Raw genomic sequence first — 23,099 nt, forward strand, 5'->3', positions numbered from 1 at the left:
CGTGCCACGCGTCCGCCGTGCCCAAGCGCTTTCTCCCTYCCCGTGATTCCAGCAGGCCGTAATTGGGCAGAAAGCTCCATTTCTCCMCTCCGGAAAATCCTCTTTTTATTCCCTCCCCCCCGCCCCCCGCCCCGCCCGGAGAGGAAGTGGCCGCAGGAAAGGACCTGCTGAATTTCTGCTCCGCTTTGGGGCTCTGCGGCTTGGACACCCCCGGCTGCCCCGGCCTCTGCCCGGAGCTGGGGAACCCGCGCCCCGCCCGCATCCCCGCGCCGCGCTGTGCTGGCGGGGCCGGGACGCGGCGCAGAGCCCCCACCTCGGGTTGCGCCGGAGCCCGGGGGCGGGGCCGGGGGCGGGGCGGGGCCGGGGGCGGGGCCGGGAACGGGAGCGGAGGCGGGGCCTGTGCGGGGGCCGGGGCGGGGCCGGGGCGGGGCCGCGACGCCCTTATAGCGGCGCCGGCGGCGGGCGGCGCTGGCCGCCATGGATCTGCACATCCTGGAGCACCGGGTGCGGGTGCTGAGTGTGGCCCGCCGCGGCCTCTGGCTCTACACGCACCCGCTCGTCAAGCTGCTCTTCCTGCCCCAGCGCTGCAGGTACTGCGGTGGCGGTTCCTTCCTTCCCCTGTCCGCCCCCTCCAGCAGCGCTCACCCTGCTCCAGGGCTGCAGCCGTGGGGCGAGGGGGAACCAGGCCGGGCTGGGTGCCCCTGGGCCGCTGCCYGCCTGCAGCCCTGGGTGGCAGGGTGCAGCCGTGCCCCTGGGCTGCCCCACTTCAGCAGTGCTTGTGACTTTCTGCAGATGCAAGTTCTTCAGCCTGACAGAGACCCCCGAGGACTACACCATCATGCTGGACGAAGAAGGCTTTAAAGGTACTGTGCAGCAGCTTCCTCTGTGACGATGTCCATGCCACCACTGCAGCAGAGGCTGTCAGCTGCAGGCTGGGCCCTGCTCTGAGCTCCTGACACGAATCGTGTAAGTTCTCAGTGCATCCCTGCAGATGGCTCGGTTGGATGCTGCGTATGCCTGGATGATGCAAGAGCCCAGAGGCTGCAATGCTCTGTATTGGTGGAACAGGCTGTGCTGGAGGGACAGATTCTCCCCCCCCCCCCCCAGCTGGGTGTTCCTGGCTGCTCCCACCCAAACCTTCCTGTCACCGGGCCGCAGAGAGCCAAGTGGATCTTATCTCCTTGGCTATGCCCCAAGGAACAAGGGTTGTTGCCTTGCCGCTGGCCCAGGCACCAGCAGCCACTCGCATTGTGGCGCTCGCTGGCCGCCTGCAGCTGACGCTGGTCCTGGCCTCAGACTCTCTCACCAGGAGCCAATTTCACCAACTCGGGCACTCTGAGGCATTCGGGGCTGTGGCCATCCCTGGCCCTCACATGTTGTGGCTGGCAGAGAGGTTTGGTTGCAACCTCTCGCTCTGTGCTTTATTTTTATGGATTTGCTGCCAGGTCTCCTTTTTTGTGCCCAGGCCACTGGTGAGCTGCTGCGGGGACCCCRCACCTTAGGGCGGCCTTGTTGCCCTCCATGGACACCACAGCACCCTGTGCTTCCTGGTGCTCTTGCAAAGAGACTGGCTGGAAGTGGCAGCAGCCAGGCCAGAGCACGCAGCTTCCCAGCCCGCTGTCYCTGGGAACACATGGCAGCTGCTCTGGGACTTCTGTGCAGAAGCTAGACGGGGAAACGCCTAGCTGGTGGCAGCCCCTGGGACCTAAGCACCTTTCTTCTCCTTGGAGGAAAGGGCTTTTGGGCAGAGACCCTTCATCCTTCTTGCTGTGCCACTGGTGTGATGAGTTTACCTTCTCAGTGCACCTGCTCTGCTGCAGGCCCCAGCTGAAATGGCAAGTGGCTAATGTGCTGCCTTGCTGGACCCATGGCTTGGCTGGGAAGTGGTGCTCACCTGGGGCCATAGGGAGGACCTGCCAGAGCCTTCCCAGGTGCTTGCCTATGGGTGTTCTGGGGTGGGGAGCTGAGGGGGGGTGGTGTGAGGAGTCCTGGTCTGGGCATGCCACTCTGGATGGTGAGCAGCTCAGTCCCTCTTGCCCTGGTCAGCCTGGCTCAGCTGCAGGGTGGTGCTGGCCCCTCTGCGCAGCACCTGGTGGGAGCTAGCCTGGCGGCCATCGGAGAGAAACGCAGGAGGAAGAACATAGCCCGGATCTGTCCCTTCCYGGGGAGAGGGCGTGTGGGGCAGGAAGGAACCCGCGAGTGTGCTCAGGGCTGCGCCAACAAAAGCAGCGCTTGCGGAGCCAGCCCTGGCACCGGGCCCCCGGTGGTGTGAGGCTGCTGAGCCCCTGCAGCTCATCCCGCCTGTGGATGTGGACGCGGGCTGGCACGTCGCAGACATGCAGGCCTCGGGGCAGCACCTTCCCCAGGTTTGGCTGAAGGAAACTTATCCCAGGAGGTGCAAGGCCCCGGGAACCACTAGTGCCTGTSGGGACAGGGGCAGCCCCTGTTCCTGCGCGATGCGAAGGGGCTTTCCGAGTGCTGATGCTCTGTCCAGGCTGGTGTGAAGCTTGAGGGGGCTYCTTGCCATGCATGTTACAGCTATGCCGATGGGTGGGTGTCTGGCTCCAGCAGCCCTAAGAAACAGAGCCCAGGAAGTTAYTGCAAAAGTTCCAGGATTTCCGTGGACCGCCCGGAGCAGGCGCATGGTGCCCTGGGCYGTAATCAGCACTGTGCGCAGAGGGGAAACAGGAGCTATTCCCGTCGGATGGGTGCGAGGCGATGGCACCCAAGCCAGCAAGCCGTGGCCGGGCCTGCAGTCGCTTTGCGTTTTTGAGCTGCAACTTATTTTTTAATCCACTGAGCACAGGGGAGGGTGGGCCAGGCCCTGGCAGGCCCCCGGGCAGCTTTGCTGTGGCTGTTCGTGCCTGGGCCTGTGCGGGAGACGAGCAGGCGGGTGGTTTGGGCCTGCAACCTACTGCCATTCCTGGGGCTGTAACTGTTCTTGGGAAGCACCACGCCACCTTTGARTTGTGGCAGAGGGTGGGGGGGCTTGCAATGAAAGCTGGGGTCTTCTGAGGCTGGCTGTGCCGCCCCCTCCAGGGGGTTGGATTGCCCCTTCAACAGGCACAGCCCTGTCCCTGTGAAACCAGTGTTTCCAAGGGCCAGATGRGCACCCTGGCGAGGATGGGGCGCTATTGTGCCTCCTCCAGGCCTGGGGCTGGCTGCAGACCCTGGTGGCCTGCCCCAGCTCCAGGGGAGAGGGGAAACATTGCAGCAGTTCCTGGCCAYGCTTGAAGCATGCTTGAGGCCAGCGGCTCCCTGGGAGACTCTCACCAGCCTTGCTCTTCCTTAGCCCTCGTGCCTCAGTTTCCTCTTTTGCCCTCTCCTGTTGCAGAGTTGCCACCCTCGGAGTTCATGCAGGTGGCGGACTCGACATGGCTGGTGCTCAATGTTGTGTCCAATGGCAGGGCTTCCTCCAGCTGCCAGGCCACCGGTGTCACCAAGATCGCCAAGTCAGTCATTGTTCCGCTGGCCGAGCACAACGTCTCAGTGCTGATGCTCTCCACGTACCAGACAGACTTCATCCTGGTGAGCTCYGTCGAGGTGCAGGGGTGGAGGCTTGGGTAGCGGGGAGAGGCACTTGCAGCCCTGACTCTTCCCTGCTTCTGCCAGGTYCGGGAGAAGGATCTACCCGTGGTGATCCACACGCTGGCAGGAGAATTTGATATCTACAAGGAGGAGAATGGCGAGGCCGTGCCTGTCAACTGCAGCGGTGTTAGCAACGGCTTCCTCAAACCCAAGCCAGGTGGGTGTGCGCGACCCCCTGTCCCGTCGGCTCCTGCTYCCAAAGCTGCATCCATGCCCCCAGGGCCTCCCCGATCGCCCTGAGGGATGCCGGGCTGTCACCGCTGTGGCCGCAGGGTGGCACTGCTGTCCTGTCCCCAAGCCAGCCTCAAGCAGCTGGGCGCCCTGGCTGGTGGCAGGTGGGGGGGAAGGGGAGCAGGCCCTGAGTGCCCTGTTGGGGGTGACAGCACGCTGTCCTCTGCCAGCCATCAGCCCCACGGTGCACCCTGTGCAGAGCCCCCAGAACCGCTTCTGCATCCTGACTGTGGCACCTGACATGCTGCCCAGCATTGCCACCATGCTCATCGACGTCCTCTTCTACTCCCCCAGGTGGGTGCCTGCGGGTGCTGGCACCTTGCTTGGTTGCTGGCACCTCACTCAGTTAGTGCTGTTGGGCAGGAGGCTGTGGAGTGACCTGGCGGGTGAACTCTCTGCCACCAGGTCCTTCCTAGCCTGACATCCCATGCTGGAAGGGGTCTTGGGGTTCCTAGTGCTGTGCCCTGGTGTGGAGTGGACWAGGTTGCTCCAACCCATGGCTGCTAGAGGCATTTCACAGCAAGTGTAAGGGGGTGCTGTGGGTATTTGGGACCTGGTGGCAGCAGAGTCCTGCCAGGCTGCACCTCCAAGCCTGGCGGCTTCCAAAGTACAGAGCAAACCTGCTCTTGTCCCGAGTCTGCCCCTGCCCATGGGGCGATGTTGTGACATCTGGATGTGACACCAGTAGAGGCCAGCACCCCCGCAACCCCTACCCTGGTACTGCAAGCCAGCCCTCTTGCTCCATGGTGACGGAGCCTCTGGCCAGCCTGGAGGCTGCCTCAGCCGCTCCCTCTGCCTGCAGCCTCCCGAAGGAGGCAGTCCCTGGCAGCCAGGACCTCGACACCATCACCTTCTTTGCTTTCTCGCTGATTGAGGGCTACATCTCAATTGTGATGGATGCGGAAACCCAGAAGAGGTGGGTGCCCTCTGAGGCTCCAGCCTTGCACACTCCAGGCACCTATTTTGGGGCCACAGGTCCCTCCCTGAGGCCCCRGCTGCAGTGGGCACTGGGGTCCTGGGGGATTTTGCAGTTGGGGTCCCATCCCCYGCCCCCCGCCAACATCTTTCAGGTTTCCCAGTGACCTGCTGCTGACCAGCTCCACAGGGGAGCTCTGGCGGATGGTGCGCATCGGYGGGCAGCCTCTGGGCTTTGGTAAGCATCACCGTGGCTCTGCCCTGCCCAGCTCATGAATGCCATGTCCTGCTCGGTGCTCGTCTTGAGGCAGCCCTTCAGCAGTGGGATGCAGGGCTGGGGGCAAGGCTACGAGTGGCCAGTGGCAGAGCAGGCCAGGGGGTTCCCTCGCTCCACTGGAGCTTGGCACCCATTGGCACAGCTTGTTTGCACCCCTGGGGACTTGTGCCCACTACTGGGCCCTGTCTGCCACCGCGGTCGTGAGCAGACCCTTTGTCTCACCAGACGAGTGCGGAATCGTGGCCCAGATCGCCGAGCCACTGGCTGCCGTGGACATCTCAGCGTACTACATCAGCACCTTCAACTTTGATCATGCCTTGGTAAGCTTGCAGGCAGGGAAGCACTGACATGAGATGGCCCTGCCAGCCTCAGCCCTGAGGCGCTGATGCTGGCCTGCGGCCCTGGCCTGCTCTCAGGTCCCCGAGGATGGCATCACCGAGGTCATCGCGCTGCTCCAGGGGCGCCAGGAGAGTGGCACGTAGCTGCTGCCGGAGGTGCCATGGAAGGACTCACGCGCTCCCCACTGTGGGGTACAGTTCCTCGGGCAGCACCAGCACCGGGGCAACGGCACCTGGGAACCAGTCCAGCACCAGCACCCCGGGATTACGTGGCCACTGGGGGAGGAGAGGGGCATCTCCACTGCACTACCCTGGCAGCGAGGCTGAAGGGCACCCTTCCTCTCCATTGAGCACTCTATGGCCTGGTGCTGCCTGCACCTAGTGATGCTTTTTTTTGAATTATTATTTTATTAAAAAAAGAGTAACACTTTTGCAAGGCAGGAATAGGGTGGTCTCCAGCCCTGTTGGGCTGGGGCAGAAGGTGCCCAGGTGCCTCCCAGGATGGAGGGATGGGGCAGTGCAGCTCCTTGGTGCTCACCTCCTGCCCTTGTGTCTCCTCCCTGCCCCCCGCCATCACCACCCCTGTGCTGCACCCGGGCACATCCTGAAAGACCTGGGGGGGGGGGCGTGCTTTTACGGGGACGTGCCCTGCTCTGCAGGGCCTGGCTCTGCCTCCCTACTCCCCGCCGTGGCCCTGGCGGTTCCTGCCCTTCGCTGCCCTGGAGGGGGGAGCACTGAAGTCCCATCTTCCGAGTGGTGTTTTTTTTTCTTTTTTTCCTAGTTTTTATGAAGTCAATAAAAGTCCAATTTTTTTCACCTACTGCATGGCTGTGGGTCCATGCTGGCTGTTGTGTGCTGCCCTGTGCCCCTGCAGGTGCGTGGTCGTTGCCCAGCTCCTGACGGGAGAAGCTGGCAATTCTCTTGGCCAGGAGCAACACTGCCACAGGCTCCTGACACTGCCAAAAGCCACCTGAGCCGGGTGCTGGCTGCTTTTCCCCGTGCCTGCGCCAGCCCTCACTGTGCTCACTTGGCAAACGCTTTCCAAGCAGGGGATGGGTGCCGGCATCTCTGCGTAGGCCAGCGCTGGGGCCATGGGATGCGCGGCAGGGTAGCAGAGGCTGGGCGGCTCTCACGGCGGCGGTGCCCGCTGTGCCCAAGATCGCTGCCGAGGCAGCGCAACTGACTCGCCAGGGAGAGGCGAGTGCTTGGGCAGCAGCAGAGCAAGAGCACYGTGGGGGGGGCTTGGCAAACTCCTGTGCCATCCTTTTTCCACTGTATGTGATAGATGACGTTATAAAACCTTCCTCAGCCGTGGCCACGCTGGCGCCAGGCTGAGAAGGGCCGCCAAAGCCACGCGGGGCTGCACGCGAGGCCTCCAGCACCCGCTTGCGAGACCTCAAGTTCCTATGAAGTCCCCAGCCTCTTTCCTTCCTGTCTCACTCTCTTTTCCAGAGTCATGAGACAGCTGTGACGTGCGCCATGGCGATTAAGTAACTGCAGCCAGCCCATGCGATCACCGACTCTATTTTTAACTGTTCTGGGTATTGCACATCCTTCCACAAGGCGCTCCTCTTTCATCTTCATCCTCCTCCAAAGGGTGCATGGGGAAGGCTGCTACCTCTGTGCTAGTGACTGCGCTTTTTCCTTCTTCCTTCAGAGCCCAGCAGAGACCTGCGGCAGCAAAGAGCAGGTGCTTCCCCCTGCCACCCAGCCCCGTGGTGGTGGTGGCGCGCTTCCCCAGCCAGTGACTCAAGCGGATGAGCCACCCCATGTGGTGGGGTGAGCACCCCAGCTGCCTGGGTGCTCTCTGGGTAGCAGCCCAGCTCCAGGGCTTTCCCATGGCTTTTGGAGTCATGCAATGAGCCTGCTGGATCTCAGCACTTCCTGCTTTGTGCAGTGCAGGCCCTGAGTAATCTCCTTGGATTTTCACTGTGCAAGGCCCAGGGTGGTGCAGAGACTGCCAGACTGTCCTGTGGCTCTGGGGGGTGTCTTTTGTTGGGGATCCTCRGTGGTGGTCAGGGTGCAGGTGCCAGCATGGGCTGTGGGCCAGGGATGTGAGTGGATGAGCAGCCAGCTTGGTTTTGGAACAGCTAGAGGGAGAGATGGATGGATGGATACGTGAATGGGTGGAGGTGCATAGGTGGATGGGGTGAATGGATACATGGTTGGGCAAATTGATGGATAGGTGGATGGGGTGAATGGATACATGGATGGTGGTGGATGGATAGGTGGATGGGGTGAATAGATAGGTGTATGGATGGATGGAGCAGGTGGATATGTGGATGCATGGATGGGAGTGGATGGATACATGGATGGGTGGGTGGATGGGTGGATACATGGATGGGTAGATAGGTGGATATGTGGATGAATAGGTGGATTGCTGGAGTGGACAGATACATGGATGACTGGATGGATGGCCAAATGGATACGATGGATGGATAGATGGATACGTGGATGGATGGAGTGGCTAGATAGGTGGATGGATAGATGGGGTGGATAGATAGGCAGATGGCTGGCTGGATGAACATGGATGAATGGAGTGGATGGTCAGCTGGATGGATAGATGGGGTGGGTGGATATGTGGATAGGATGTACGTCTGGATGGGGTAGATGGATGGGATAGGTGAATATGTGGATAGCTGAATGTATAGGTGGATAGATAGGTGGATGGGATGGATGGATGGAGTGGATGGATAGGTGGATACATGGATGAATGGATGAATGGATAGATGGAGGGATGAACAAATTGCCTTTGTCAAACCGGTGTGATGTCTCCTGGAGACAAGGAACTTTTGGATCCTTCTTCCCTCTAGTGTTGCCCTATTTACAACCTTTACCAGTCCACCAGGCCAGGATGAGACTGCCCATAGCCTGACTAGCTGTAACTGTGGGCCTGTGCTCAGTGCCTGTCCCTGGCAGCCGGGCCAGGCCCCCTGGAGGAGGCCGTGGCAGCTCCATGCTTTCCAGGTCCTAAGTCCCATCAGTGCCCTTGGGGCATGAAACCCCATTGTGATCTGGGGTCCTGCGGAGCCAGGAATGCAGGAACAGCCACCATGGTCATGTGTGCTTGGTGCTGCGGGGTTGTGGGCACTAGAGCAGCCCTGATGGTCGTGGCTGCACTGCAGAGAGAGGCTGTACTGTAGCACACACATCCCCAAGACTCTTACCTGCTTACATGGGCCCCAGCACAGATGTGGCTGRTGCCAGCTGACCTCCCAGATGATGCCTAGAGGACGAGGATCCAGCCACAGGGATGTGACYAACCCAGGCCATTTGTCCTTGGACCCTCATTTTTTTTCTAGTGCAGACACAGCAATGGCTGGGGTGGGGGGTAAAAGATGGAAAGAAGATCCCTCGGAGGCCATCCAAGGTCTCCTGGGAGGAAYGCTGCAGAGAAACCTGGGCCATGGCTGAGGGCAGAAGAGCCRAACAGTGGGAGTGGAGGAGCATCAGGCAGCGGTGACCTTGCTCATAGCATGTGTCTGGCAGCCCCTGCTGCCCAGGACATGCTGCCCCGGGGATGGTGGCGGTGACACCCTCCCCACCATGGGGATGCGGGAGGACGCGATGCTGGCCARGGCAGCATAGCCTTTGCTGGCTGCTGTGTGATGCCCATTTGCTGCAGCAGGGAGTTCTGCAGGTTGGCAGTGGTGGGAGGAGAAACTTTGGGAAAAGAAAATATTTCTTTTGTATGGAAATGAGTCATCACTGCTCTCTTCCGTTTTCAAGGAGACATTATTTCTGGTTTTCCTCTCCTTTGCCGAAGCCGTCCAATCTGAAAGTGCAAATTGTGCTTCGGGCGGCTTCCTGTGCCAGGCCAGAAGGGCACGTGGGAGCAGCCGGAGGCGACAGGCATCCAGCTGCTGTGGGCTCGCTGGCACCGTGCTCTGTGTCTGCAAGCGGTTGTGTTTTTCCCTTTGGTGGCAAAGCAAGAAGCAGCAGAGGTGCTGGTGAGGACATGGCACAGCCACGCCACCTGCAAGCCCTGGAATCTGGCGCTTGGCAAGTCTAGGAAAATCGCAGCCCCTTGGAGAGAAACAAAAACAGTGTGGAGTCCAAAATGCACTTTGCAAAGCAAGCTGTCGCTCTTTGGCCCCATGCTTTCAGGGTCTCGGTGCACCACCGCTGCATGTTTTGCGTTGTAATGCCCTGCCCTACATGAGGACATGGGCCCTTGCGTCCATGGCCATTTTCCTCCCAAAGCTTGGAGCACCGATGCAAACACCTCCTGGCTGGGGCCTGCTGCTGGCTCATCAGCTGGTGGTGTCACCCACGGTTACCCCAGAGCCAGCGGATTTGTTCCTTTTAACAATAGCTGATAAACTGTACATAAAATAAAGTTTTGTAAAAATCGATCTAATTTCCCTGGGCAACTGGCACAGGCTGCCACGGGAGCCAAGGTGCTCCTGCGCCACCAGAGTGACTTTAAGGGCCGAGGCCAAGCCTGGGCAACCCCTCTGCCATGGGGCTTGCAGGCGGGTTCTCCCTCCCCCCCCCGCCCCCGCCGGCATTGCATAACCCTTACGCAGCAGGATGGGGAGGCTGTGCGGGCAGCCCGCTGCCAGCTGCCGTGCAGCGCCTGCCAGAGCGTGCTTCCTCTGACCCCACGGCTTTGTGCAATGCCGCGGCCCCGAACAGGGCCCAGCTCTGCCACTGACCCCCTCGGGCAATTGCATTTCCTTCCTTGCACACATGGCCCGGCTCCAGGCATGTGCAGCTCTTTCCTTCCATACAGCGGGGACGTACAGGAGCGGCGAACAGCTGCTGGGCACAGTAGGTGCCTCCAGTTTCTCACCCATCTGGACGCTGGTGCTACCCGCCACGCTTCCCTCCCCTCCGTGGCTGGTGCAAGCCGCAATGTGCACCCCGGGTGGAGAGAAACCCAACCCAAGCGGTGCGGCAGAGGGGGTGGGAATAGCCACTCGCCTGTGCTGGCCCTAGTGCCACCACGTGGCTGGGGCTGCCACCGTGCCCCAGCGGAGAAGCGGGGCTGGGCAGACACTGGCGGTGCGTCGGGCGGTGCAGCGGCCCCTTAGTCAGCAGGCCACTTCCTCTGCCACCGCGCGCCACGGCATCCCACTGCCGGCGGCCACCCTCCACTTTCGGGTTTACCATATACGGCTGCGGCAGCAGTGCCCCAGCACTGCCGCGGCCTCACAGCAAGCGCTGGGCGTCGTGGTGGCCAGGCAGCTCCAGGCAACAGGTCCCAGTGTGGGGCCATGGGGCACGGCAACATTTGCAGCCCTGCAGCCGGGCTCTGATGGAAAGAGTATCTTCCGGAGCAGCGCTGATGTCCGGATGGTCCGGAGCAACCTCTGGGTCATCTGCCCCATCTCCCTTCGCGCTGCACCTTCCTCTGCTGGCCACCTCCCTCGCAGGCTGCGTTTTCTGCTACAGCCCCAGGGGCAGCTGCAAGATGGTTTTGCCAGGTGAAGTAGCCCTGCAAAAACTGCCCAGTCCATGCTACAGGCCTAGGTCCAGCTCCCGGCGTGCCGCCACCTCGGCACCGCTTTCCGAAATTGTCTGCTACTGCAAGGCAGGGTGGGGGGCGCAGCAGGCGCAGTGGGTGCCACAGCTTTCAGTGCACATCGCGGACACTGGGTGGGTGGCAGAGGCTGTTTTCAGTGTAATGTGCCATTACTGTGCCCCGTTTAGTAAAGGAATCAGTGAAACCAGGCTGACTCAAAGCGGCTCTTTCCTATGGAGTGGCTTTCCTTGGTTTTGGCTCACAGCTGAAGCCGCCGCGGGCAGCGGGGCCTGGGCAAGCGGGGCGTCCTCCCGCTCCCGCCGGAGCGCCAAGTGGACCTACAATGACTCCCTCGAGGAACTGAATCGAAGAACAAAACCAGGGGCCGGCCGGCCTCGTTTCCTCCCCCTCCGCCGCTGGCGCGGCTCACCCCGCTCATTGGCCCCCAGTCGTCGCTTCACTTCTGTATTTCTTTCCGTTGAAGCCGGGTGCCTCCTTTGTAGGTGGTGGCTAATCAGTGCACTTTAAAAGGCGAGCTTCCCCATAAGCGACCAGTAAGGAAGTGGCTCCGCGCGCCTTGCAGCACCGTTCGGAGACACCGCGAGCTGAACATGCGGTGCAGCAGGCGGCCCCTGGGCGTGCTAGCAGGTAAGTCACTGGTGGTGGCCTGCAACTACCCTCTTGCTCACGCGCTCGTGCCATTCCTGCCTCCCTCCGCCCTGCCGGGCCACCTACTCAAGCTAGCTGTGCCGGGAGGCGTGTGGGGAAGCGTGGCAGCATGGCCCGCTGGGGCGCCGAGTCCCACAGCAGCGGCAGCCTGCTCCGCCAAGCCCATTCACGCTTTCCTCTCCCAGCAGCGTGAGTGGGCCTTTCTGGCTGTGGGGGCCCTCTTCCTGGAAGGGGTGGGAAGGGGAGCAAGTAGGGGGGCTGGGCTGTGAATCCCCCCCCCATCACTGGCTTCTCCGGGGTCTCGGGTCACTGCTCCAGCGGTGAGCCAAGAGAGATGCTTCACTTGGCAGCAGCCCAGTGGAGCGGGAGGAAGGACGCTGGATCTCACCCAGAGCCCCATGGCGGCCGGCACAACATGGGCGCCCCTCTCCTCCTCCTCCTCCTCACCGCCCTGTGAGAGGTGACACTGAACCYCCCAACCAACAGCCCCACTCCTTCCTCTTCCCCAGCCGTGGCCAAAGGCCTCCTCCTCCTCTGCGCGGTGCCTGCTGGTGCTGGCCGCGGCTCCCAGCCCTCGTACCGGCAGCAGATCCACGCACTGGTGCGGCACATGGCAGAGGACGCGCAGGAGCTCTTCACCTTCTACGTAAGTGGGACGGGAGGGGACAGCGCGGCCTTCCGCCGGGGCCAGAGCCCACGGAGGTGCCCGCCAGCTGCTCGCCGCTGACTCCCTCACCTCTTCGCAGGAGAGCAACCAGATGCCAAATGGGACCAAGCTCTGCCAAAGCGGTAAGCGACTGGAGTGGCTGCCCCAGGGCATCAGGACGGACCCGCTGGCGTCTGGTGCGCTGCAGGAGCTCCACGGTGCCTTGCAGCGCCTGGAGCGTGCCTTGCGTGCTGTCTGGCAGTACCAGCGGGACCTCAACGCCCCTGGCGCCGAGCTYCTCCGGCGCCTCGCCATCACCCACCTCAAGGTGCGGGGACTCCTCAACAATGTGCAGGCCCTGCTGCGAGCCCGGGGCCTCACGCCCGTCCCCGTCACCCTCACCCCAAAGCCGGCGCTGACCAAAGTCTTCCAGCAGAAGCTGGAAGGCTGCAAAGTCCTCTGGAGCTACTCCGGCTTCATGAGTGAACTCCACACTGCCCTGGAAGCAAAGGGCCTGCAGGAGCGCCGAGCAAAGCGGCAGCTGCGGCGCGGGTCGAGAAGAGGCAACCCGCGGGTCGGGCACTTCTACACCCGGGTGCGGCCCACACCGACATGAACCGTCCACACGGCTCCCATCTCCACCAGCTTGGGGCCCACTGCCACTGTCTTCCCATGAAAGCTTGGCAGAAACTTGTGGATGCACTCAGCAGGCGCACGGAGCAGGACTCCCTTGCTGCCATTGCTGCTGCAGATGGGACCAGTGTCCCAGGGGAGGCTGAGCCTTTGCCCAGGGCAACCCAAAATTGGCTGTTTTTCCCTGGCCGGATTTGAGCACCCTGAGAAGGCAAGTGTGTTTGCTCCGGGATGCACAGCTCCACCAGGAATCACCTCTGGCTCCACCAGGACTGCACGTGGAAAGGGGTGAGAAGCAGCAGGCACCCGTTACCGAGCTTCTGGCAGCCATGGAGGCCAAGCTGCGATGCCCCCAGTCACAAGACAGCCCCGCTGGCACCGGCACAAGCCCAGATCAGTGCCTGGCTGTGGGAACCCTCGTGAAGGCTTGCACCCGCCGCCGCCTGCAGACAGCTGGCGCTGTGAGGTCAGCACTGGGCGCCCGCCGCCGCGGGGTTACTGCAGGCTGGCAGCCCCRCACGTCGGAAACGGCCTCTGCTTTCGAGCCCGGCTTGATTTTCCAGTGATTCAATGGGTCTGGTGACCCATCCTGACTAAGGAGCTGCTCGCGGAGCAGCCAGTGCGCGGCCCCGCGCTGCACACGCTCTCCTCCTGCCCTCGGTAGCCAGCTCGAGCTAGCAGCAGTGCTGGGCCACTGATCTCACTGCACGCAGAGGCGGGAATGTCTCCTGGATGCCAGCTAGCACCAAGGAGCAGCCAGCCTCTGTGAGGGTTGGCATGCCACCTGCCTGTCTCAGATCTTGCAAGCCCCAGAGAGCATCTGGAAGCAGTGTCCTGGTGCCCTTGGGGTTCCTGTGCCCACCGCATCCTTCTGCCCACAGCATCCCTGTGCCCGCAGCACCCCTCTGCACACAGCATCCCTGTCCCCACAGTATCCCACTGCCCGCAGCTTCCCTCTGCCCACAACATCCTTCTGCATGCAGCGTCCCTGTGCCCACAGCATCCCTCTACCCACAGCATCCCTCTGCCTGCAGCGTCTCCCAAGCCTCACAGGTGGTGGAGGTGGCAGGACGCACTTTTGCTGGGGAGCCTGGCAATGGCTCTGACCACATGTACTGTGGCCTTGGGCCTCGGCAGCCAGCCCACGTTAGGCCTAATTTATAGATTAATATTTGTAAAGCTAATGTATTTATTGAATCTGAAGGTTTAATTTAAAACACCTTTGCACTGGGAAGATATATTTAAAAATGTGGGTTTAATATATGACTATATATATATTTTTGTGATATTTTTATTGTGTTTAAATATAAATGTAACAATATTTTATTTATGAATTTAAATATTTTTTTGTACTGTGAGAAGAGAGCCTGCCCTTTCTGCTCATGGCAGGCCAATTGCACTCCCTTATTTTTCTATTATGCCTGAAGGAAATAAAGCATTGAACTCCACGAGACAGCTGTCAATGAGCTTTGTGGGCGGTGAGTGGAAGGCAGTGTCTCCRCCGGGGTGGCACGTGGCATGTGGCTCTTTCCTGGTGGCTGGTGTTGCCCATTCCCGCAGGCCAGGGGCAAAAGCACCCACTTTCAGGGGGCTCTGCAGGGCAGCCAAGTACCCCGAACCAGGACATTTTCAGGCATGGAGCGGGGAGAGGGAAGGAAAAATAATGAAAAAAAAAAAARRRGGGGGGRGGAGAGAGAGAGAGAGGGAGAGATGAAGGTGGCCTCTCCGCAGTGGAGGTTTTGTTTGCTGGATGCGAAGCGGGACTGCGAAGCCCGCTGGCATGGGCACGAGGGCAGCATTGCCCGCTCCTGCCAAAGCCCCTGCCCTCCCCTGCCGCGGAGGAGGAGGAGGAGGAGGAGGAGGAGGAGGAGGAAGGCTGCTGAGTCAAAAAAGCCAGGGCACGGGCCGGGCGGTCACGCGGCACTGCGGAGTCAGTCGTTCCCTCCCGTGCGCCAGTGCCCAGCACAGCTTGCAGCGGGCCGCACTGACTCAGTGGTGGCCAGCGGTGCCGCGGCGAGCAGCAGCGTGGGGAGCATCCCGCTGCCCCGGCGAAGGGCGTCCCGCCGTCCTGCTGCAGGAAAATGCCAGAATGAGGCAGCCCCGGCTGGCCTGGCGCGCCGCCGGTGAGCGCGCCACGTCCGGCAGGCGGCCGCCCTGCCCACACCTCCCACCCGGCTCCACAGGAGACACCGCTCGCCCCTGCTTCGAGGGCAAGGGCTGAGGTGCATGACGGTGGCGAGCGGGACGACTGCTTTGGGCCGGGACTCTGCATCTCGGTGCCAGCAAGAAGGGAGCCAGCCAGCGACACRGAAAAGTTGCTCCTCTCGCTCCGTGAGTCAACGGGGAATTCATTCCCCAGACTTATTCAGTCCTGGGCTTCCCCCACCCATGGGCAAGCACCCCAGAGCCTAGCTCAGGCTGCCCTGGCCCTGGGATGCTGCCAGAACCCAGCAATCCAAAAGCTGCTGGTGGCGCAGGATGCATTGGGCTCCTCCAGGCACTGGGGCCCATGCGTGCACGCGGGCAGATCCAGCAGTCAGCTGGGAAAATTGTGATCACTCCTGCAGTGCAAGCGAGCTCCCAGCAGGAGCTGAGCTGCCCGCGGAGCTTTGCTCTTCCTCCCAGCCTGGTGGGGTTAGAGACGGCAGAGACACAAGCAGGGCGAGCAGCGCAGTGCCCGGGACGGCGGGTGGGATGCAGGCGGACCAGTGAGGGGCTATGCAGCAGCTTGTCGGGGCACATCTGACAAGGAAACCTGGGCAAGGGCGCCCTAGCTTTCCGGTTAAAAAAAAAAGAAAAAAAGAAAAAGAAAAAAGAAAAAAAATAAATTAGAAAGGGCGGCGGGGGGGGGGGGGAAAAAACGCAGCGCACGCAGGGCAACGCGGGGCCGCGTGGAGCCGGCCCATAACGCGTGCGGACAGCAGGGAGCAGCAGTCAGCAGGGCAGCGGCCGCCGCGGGCCCCGACGGCAGCAGGGTGCTGCGCCCAGCGCCAGGCCCCCGGGGCCCCAAATCCGGGGGGGGGGGGGCAGATTGCCAAAAAAGAGGAGGGGGCGATTAAATAATAATAATGATAATAATTTTAAAAAAGCAACCCGCACGTCGAGGGCGGGGAACCCGACAGCGGCTTTAAGCTTGTCCCCGCCAGCGGTGTCCAGCGGGGGAGGACTGGGCAGGGGGGTGTTAAAGGCGCCCCGCGACGTGAAGGGTTAAGGCGGCCGCCGCCGGCCCTGGGGACTGGTCCCGCCTTGCCCACTGATGCTGGCCGGGTTTTGCCTGCATTTGTTTTTGCCGGTGGAAAACAGAACTTTCTTGTTTTTTCTTCTTTTTTTCTTTCCCTCTCTTTTTTTTGCCCAAACAGCAGTTTTGTGAGGGTGCAAAACGGCTGCTTTTCGCTTGAAAAAAAGGAGGTTCCCCCCCCCACTCTGACACGGCGGTGAAGATGGCTGAGGGCTCGAGCCTGTCACCCCGCTGCATGGGGAGGAGGGGGTTATTGCAGAAAAAAAATACATTATTTATTTATTTATTTATTTATTTATTCTGCCCCCCCCCAGCTCCAAGGGGAATCACCGGGGGGGGGAACCCTGGGGTGGTGGAGGGGAGGTGGGGGGGGTGAAAGTGCTTTCAGAAGCGCATGAGTCACAGCTGTGGAGCCCGCTTAACTGCCCCCCCTGCACCCTCCAGCCGCCTCCAGCCCCAGCCCCGTGCGTGAAAAAAACCACAATCCCGGTGACATCAACTTTATCAGAAGTTTATTTCTAAGAATCATTCACGATTTCCAAAGCCCTTTACTTCCTGATTTACAGTTTCAATACAAGTAATGATAGTGTTTCTCTGTTTCTCCCCCCTCGCCCCCCCCCTCCTTTCTTACAACACAGGCTCACTGCACGACCGGTATATAAACCAAGAGAAGTCCCCCAGTATGAACATGAATTTCTGAAAACCTCTTCTGCCAGCATCAATCTCTATTAAAGTTGCTCCCGGGACACACGGCTCACAATGAAGTTCATGCCGGCAGGTAAAAAAAGAAAAAGAAAAATCTTTGTCAAACCTATTTCCCCCTCTTTTTCCTCTCTCTCCTTCCTTCCCCCCCTCCCCGGCTTCCCTCTCCAGCTTTTCAACTTCGGCGATGTCCAAACGAGCACACGCACACTTTGTCTCCGGCACTGCCGCGGGCGAACCCTCCCGCAAGCCTGCTCTTCCCCGGGGCGAGCATCTCTGGGAATTGGCAGCGGGGAGTGCAGATGCCTTTCTGGCGCCTTTCAGCCAACATCTGGACACTTATATAACTCAAAATACTTCCAAACAGGGTGTGTGTGTGGTGGTGGTGGGGATCTTGCTATTTTTTTGGTGCTGTTGGTTTCTCCCCCCTCTTTTTTTTTTTTTTTTTTTTTTTTTTTTTGCCTTTTGCCTTTTCCTCCTCCTGGGTCTCTGGATGCTGCAAAAGGCAGGCAGCTCTTGCTTAATTAGAGGCAAGTAAGAAATCTGAGAAATGAGGAAGCTGCCAAGTGCGGCCGGGGCACTGGCCACTCTGCTGGGATGCTCGTGCTGTCGGGGCAGGGCGCGGGGCTGCGTGTGCGGGCCACTTCCCAGCACCTCTCCGCCGCAGGCAGCTGTCCCGGCAGTTGGGGTGCCTCAAGAGCCCAGGGATGCCCGGTGGGGCACCCCAGCTGTGCCCAAGGCAGCGCATGTTCAGCAGCCAGGGATTTCCTGGCCCGCACCACCGGCAGCTGCGCTGGCTCTTCCCAGGGCTCCTTGGCAAGCGGCAACGGGCGCACGGATGGGGAAACCGAGGCACAGCTGCCCAGGCATTAAAGTGAAAGCCCCAGGCAGGTTTGCTGGCTGCGCCGGGCGCCAGCRCCGGGGTGGAGCCCCGCTCTGGCTCCCATAGCACCCCACCGAGGATAACGGGGGGGAGGAAACCGCTTTGCATATTCGATTAAATCTGGCAGGCCGTCAGCGGTGCCGTTGCGAAACGTGGGAATGCAGGCGGGCGCCCTGTGGGGAAGCAGGRCAGGGGAATTCCTGCTGGGCAGCGGGCAGGCAGGTGAGGAAGCGGCACCGAGCCGAGCCTGGCGGAGCGGGTGGCGACATGGGAGTGGCAGGCGGCGGGGAGTGCGTTCCCCGGCAAAGGCAGAAAAGCAGAAGCTTCAGGCAAAGCCCAGCCTGGCAGCCCAACCGGCCGAGGTGCTCGGCGCCAGCCCTGCTCCCGGCACTGGCATCGGTGCCATGCCGGGCACCCACTGACCCTCTACTCTCTCTCTCGCGCTCTTTCCCCGTGCCCAGGTGTCGTCCCCTTCGTGGCCTTGCTGCTGCTGCACCGCAGGCTGGTGGCCGGCCGGGCCTTGCTGGTGAATGGCGCTGGCTGCCCCATCAGCAGCTTGTGCCGCTCCAACGTCCACGAGCAGACCCGCAAGCAGGTTGCGCTGCTCAATGCCACGGCCCAGGACCTCTTCAGCCTCTACGTAAGTGCTGCCCACTGCCTGGGCGCCCAGAACGGGCCGCGAGCGGGGCTGCCACCAGGGCCGGGGTGAAAATGCGCTCCAGGCATGTCCTGGCACAGTTGGGGATGTGCTGGGGACACACCAGGGACATGGAGGTTGAAGCTGCTGAGCTGCAGCACAAACTGACCATGACACCTTGGAAGGAGGGTGCCCCAGACGRCCTCAGGGGCTGAGGGTGCCATGGGGTGGTGACCTGGGCAGTGGGGACAGGGACAGGGAGCTGGCTGGGACCCCTGATGACACTTGCCTGTCCCCCCAGCTGAAGTGCCAGGGRGAGCCTTTCAGCAGCGAGACAGACAAGCTCTGCAACCCCAATGGCATCGACTTCCCCCCCTTTCACGTTAACCGGACAAGCGAGAAGGAGGTCATGGTTGCCATGTACAAGCTCTTTGCCTTCCTCAATGCCTCGCTGGGGAACATCACGCGGGACCAGGAGGAGCTCAACCCCACAGCCAAGGAGCTTCTTGATCGCCTCCACAACACCACCAAGACCACGCGGGGCCTCATCTCCAACCTGACCTGCCTGCTCTGCAAGAACTACAACATCTTCCAGGTGGATGTGAACTATGGGCAGAGCAGCAAGAGCAAGAGCGCCTTCAGGAAGAAGCAGCAGGGCTGCCAGGTGCTTCGGAAGTATGTGCAGGTCATCTCCCAGGCAGCTCGCATCCTCCTACCTCACCTGAGCCCTGTGTGAGCACCCGAGCCACAGCACCTCTCGCTCCGCTGCCAAGCCCGGAAAGCCACAAGAGGATTCGCCAAGGCTGGTTGAGCCAAGACCCTTTCAAGGGAGGCCTCAGTGCTGGCTCCTGGCAAGGGGGGGACAGCTGGCAGCGGGACAGGGACCAGGTGTCCCCACCGGCCCCTGGCTCACCATGCGGCCACCAGCGCCATCACCTGCCCCCCCAAAGGTCCTTCCCTTCCAATGGTCCCTCTTCCCTTCATATTTATTACCTCCTCCTTCTCTCCCGTCCCTCCTGCCCCAGCCGCCTCTGCTCAGCGCCTTTATTTATTTGATGCTCTGTGGCAGTAGCGGCAGCGAGGCTGATGGCACGGGATATCAGCGGTTGTGCTCGGTGCGCCACAGGGCCACACCGGGCTGCATGGGCTGGTCCCCGCGGGGCGACCCCAGCCGTCCCCGTCTTCGCGTGGCCCACGCCTGCGGGAGGCAGCAGCRGCAGGGGCTGCTCAGTCCCTTTGCTTTGGGTTCTAGTGAATTTTACGGCATTCAGGAGCTGGGGTTCAGCCAGAGGCAGGCTCGCAAGCACCGGCATTGCTGGGGGCACAGCCTGGTGCTTCATCTCACTCCAGCCTGGCGCCTCCGGGAGGGAGCCCAGATCTGCTGCGCGGACGGGATCCTCGCACCCCAGCCAGCCCGGAGCTGGGATGTCAGCCTGGGGCCACGCTGTGAGCGCTTATTTATTTGCCTGGGACAGGCTGGGGCTGCGCATGCCCGCCAGCACCTGCCTCGTCTCCTAATAACGTTATTAATATAATAATGATGATGATGATGATAATAATAATAATAATTAATCAGATTTGGGGTAATATATAGAGAGGCTTCTATTTAAATATTTATTTTTTATACTATTTTTTAATTATTAAATAAACGTATGGAAATGGACTGTCCATCTGGGGCTCTTCTTTGCTGGCACAGGTGAGCAACTGCTGTGGCTCTGCCGCCTGGCGTCTCCTCCAAAATACCCCTGCCCCGGGGCTGAGCTCCATCGTGGCCCCGGTGAGCCAGTTCCCATGCGTTCCCAGGATTTTCCCCACCTCTCAGGCCCCAGGGCAGGCTTAAATGCAGCATGGCCTGAGCAGGAGCTGCGGGTTGCGTGCGAGCGTTGGTGCAGCACTGCCAAAAGCTGCAGTGCGAAGCAGTGCCGAGGCGCCGGGAAAGTCCGGATCCCGTCAGGAAGAGGCAAAGGAAGTGGATAGGGGAGAGGGGTGCAGATAAAACTGCAGCTGCTTCCCAGGCAGCATCTGGGAGAAACTCGGAGGAGTTTTGGCCCCCTCCACCCCCATCCCTGGGGGGCCCAAGACCACCATGGGGGCCGCAAGGAGCGTGGGCACCCCCCACAAGCGCCTCGCGCGCGGGGAAGGATCGGTTAACGAGGGGGCCGCTTATCCGAGACACCGCAGCAGGATGATGAAATCCTCCTCCTCCTCCTCCTCCTCCGGCGCCCCCGGGCCGCCCGCCAAGCCTCCCAGGCGTGAGGCAGTGAGCGGATGAGCTAAGATCCTGTGCGATCATCTCGCGCGTCTCGGAGGAGCCCCGGCAAAAAAGACACACACACACACACACACACACACACACACACACACACACACACGCACAAAAGGAATAACCGGAGAGGGGATGAAAAAAAATAAAATAAAGCAACAAATAAATGAGGAATCTGTCACGGGACGGTGACGCCGCGGCCCGGCCTAGGCCCCACAGGCGGCGCGCGCCGCGGCATGGCCGCCTTTCTCACGCTGGCTTCAAGTGGCCCCTCCTCAAGTGGCAGGCAGAGAGGGCCACGCAGCATGACCAGGAGGCGGGGGGGGGGCATCGGTGCGGCGAGCAGCGGGACCCAGCGAGCAAGCGGTCGCGCTGCAGGCGCCTGCCAGGCAAGGCTCTTCCAGCGGGCATGGGGGGCTGCACGGGAGCCGGGCGCCCCGAGCGCAGCGATGCCTTCGCACTGATAAGCAGCGTGGGCTCGGCCGCTCAGCACTCCTGGGCCGCCTCGGGGGAGCACGGGACGTGCGGAGATGCTGCTGCCCGCAGTGAAGTCAGTGCCGTCGCCTGGGTGTGACTGACTGACCTCAGCCGGGCCCCGCGGGCTGCATCATGCGCTTGCTGACTCCGGCCGAACCCAGCCGGCCAGGGCTGTGCCGCTGCCTCGGGCCCCCCCGGCGAGACCAGGCTCGCTCTCTGCGAGCCGCAGGTTCAGGCTCCCTTGTGAGGAAGGGGGACAGCCCGGCGCCTGCGCACAAACACCAGCTGTGCCACGTGCCGCTGAGCATGGGCTGCATTGCACTGCGCCACTCACCTGTCCAGCACCTGCATGCAAGCACCGACAGTGCCACACGCCTCTAAGCATGGACTGCACTGCATTGCGCCCCGCACCGCTCACCCACTCGGTGCCCACATGTGTGCCGCTGAGTGTGGGCTGCATTGCACTGCATTGCGCTCCATGCCACTCACCCAACCAGTCCCTGCATGCATGCACCAGCAGCGCCACATGCCGCTGAGCACAAGGATCCATCGCCGGCACCCTGTGCCGCTCACCGGCCTGGTGCCTGCATGCATGTACCGGCAGCACTGTGTGCCACTGAGCATAGGCTGCATTGCATTGCGCCCCACACCACTCGCCCACCTGACGCCCTGCTGCGGACCTGTCCTCTTGGCCTCCACAGCAGTGCCCAGGGGTTGCACCAGCACCCTGTGTCGGGCTCTCCCTGCTCTCTCCCGCTGCAGCCAGCCTGGGGGCAGCACATCGGACCTTGCCCTGCTCTTCCCCCAAAGGTCCCTGTGTGGAGCCAAGCTACCCTTGCGATCCACCCCCTCCCCCCGCCCCGCGCTGGGTCTACATGGGTGCGACAGTGACKGCAGTGCAGAGCTGCCCCACAGCAGACCACGGCGATAGTGCCTGCTCGCTGGGTTCGGTTCGCCCCCAGCGAGTTCCCCAAAAGGCTGCTGGCTCTTTAAGGTGCCCTGACCCAGCGCTGGGGCCTAGCAGCCCTCTGAGGAGGGAACATTGCGTTCACAGGGCTGGATCTTTCTCGCCGGCTCGGATTGGCCTCCGGCCCGAGCACGGAAACTGAGATCCGAGCGCATCTGAAACGCATTCGGCCCCGGGCATCGTTTCTGCAAGAGCAGATGCCACTGCAGGCCCCCAACCACATCACAGCCCCGTGGCGTGGCAATGGCGCGGTCCCGTGGGGAGCAGCAGTCCCAGCCCCAAATGGCCTGACCGCCTCCTGGAAGACCAGCTGTAACAAATCACCATCCCGACGGGCTGGAGGCAAGAGGAACACAACGTGCTTTGCCAGGCCTGGTTACAGAGCGCGGATCCTGCAGCGTGCAGGGCACGTGGCACGGTGCCGAGAGCACAGCGAGGCTGGATCTGGACCCCCCTCCCCACCTCCCCCACTTCTGCCAAAAGGGGACAACTCGCTGAGGGGCAGGGTATCTCACCTCGGGGGTTATCTTGGCATGGCTATCTCAGCCTGCCTGGAAACAGAAAACATGAAAACTGCTGCAGCTCTGACTTCCCTCACTACCGATGGGGGAGCCCTGATAAAGTGCTTGGTACGTAGAGGCTGATAAGACCCTGACGAGCCACACAGCACACAGAGGCACTGTCGGAAAAGGAGCAATTGTCCAGCTCTTTCTGGCATGGTGGCAATAGCCAGGGAAGGAGAAGCCATGGGATCTGGCGTTGGACTGGATGATCTCCAAAGGTCCCTTCCAACCTTACCTATTCTGTGATTCTGTGATCTCGTGCAACATTTTACGTCCCTTATGGACTGTGAGGCCAAAATGCAGCCAGACTGGCTAGGCTGATGTTAGAAGAGGCGCAGCTGCGTCTGAGGGCCATCATTTCAGGTGGCCTGTCCCAACTTAGCCCCGGTCGCAGAGGGGAGAAGGCAGGGCTCCTTGCGGGCGCATCTCACTTGGGGCGAGGGTTTGGTGCTGGAGGAAGCTGCAGGGGCTCTGCAGGGGTGAATGGTTGGGAGCCAGCAGTGGGTGGCACCAGGAGAGAACCCAGCAGGGTCTGGCTGGGCGGCATGAAGGGCCCCGACAGATGAGTCCCCGGAGTCAGGCCCCCTCCAGGGGAGCAAGGGCGG

At 61.4% G+C, this 23,099-nt stretch overlaps 3 protein-coding genes across 8 annotated transcripts; all 3 read left to right on the top strand.

Moving 5' to 3' along the window:
- The first annotated feature begins 461 nt into the window (after window positions 1-461).
- Window positions 462-9,673, top strand: CASTOR1 (cytosolic arginine sensor for mTORC1 subunit 1). 6 transcript variants are annotated; one of them, XM_085311698.1, is made up of 9 exons: window positions 462-590; window positions 793-863; window positions 3,335-3,528; window positions 3,613-3,745; window positions 3,990-4,113; window positions 4,586-4,735; window positions 4,890-4,972; window positions 5,220-5,331; window positions 6,802-9,673. In XM_085311698.1, coding segments are annotated over exons 1-9 (981 nt in total). In that variant the 5' UTR covers window positions 462-477; the 3' UTR covers window positions 6,803-9,673. The 6 variants fall into 6 exon arrangements, with proteins under 6 accessions (XP_085167824.1, XP_085167820.1, XP_085167821.1 ...); XM_085311694.1 differs by lacking the exon at window positions 6,802-9,673 and adding an exon at window positions 5,428-6,170; XM_085311695.1 differs by lacking the exon at window positions 6,802-9,673 and adding an exon at window positions 5,428-6,170 and having other exon boundaries at window positions 4,622-4,735.
- A 1,739-nt stretch (window positions 9,674-11,412) lies between these two features.
- OSM (oncostatin M) lies at window positions 11,413-15,538 on the top strand. Its single transcript, XM_085311667.1, has 4 exons — window positions 11,413-11,464; window positions 11,995-12,131; window positions 12,232-12,705; window positions 15,425-15,538. Exons 1-4 carry the CDS (start codon window positions 11,428-11,430, stop codon window positions 15,536-15,538), a joined length of 762 nt encoding a protein of 253 aa, XP_085167793.1. The 5' UTR covers window positions 11,413-11,427.
- Window positions 15,539-17,745: 2,207 nt separating this feature from the next.
- On the top strand, window positions 17,746-19,819 carry LIF (LIF interleukin 6 family cytokine). Its single transcript, XM_085311668.1, has 3 exons — window positions 17,746-17,809; window positions 18,049-18,227; window positions 18,526-19,819. The coding sequence occupies exons 1-3, from the start codon at window positions 17,746-17,748 to the stop codon at window positions 18,958-18,960; spliced, it is 678 nt and encodes a 225-aa protein (XP_085167794.1). The 3' UTR covers window positions 18,961-19,819.
- The last annotated feature ends 3,280 nt before the right edge of the window (window positions 19,820-23,099 follow it).

The sequence above is a fragment of the Rhea americana genome, unplaced genomic scaffold (assembly GCF_003343005.1).
Source record: "Rhea americana isolate MKP2758 unplaced genomic scaffold, rheAme1 scaffold_347, whole genome shotgun sequence".
Lineage (NCBI taxonomy): Eukaryota > Metazoa > Chordata > Aves > Rheiformes > Rheidae > Rhea > Rhea americana.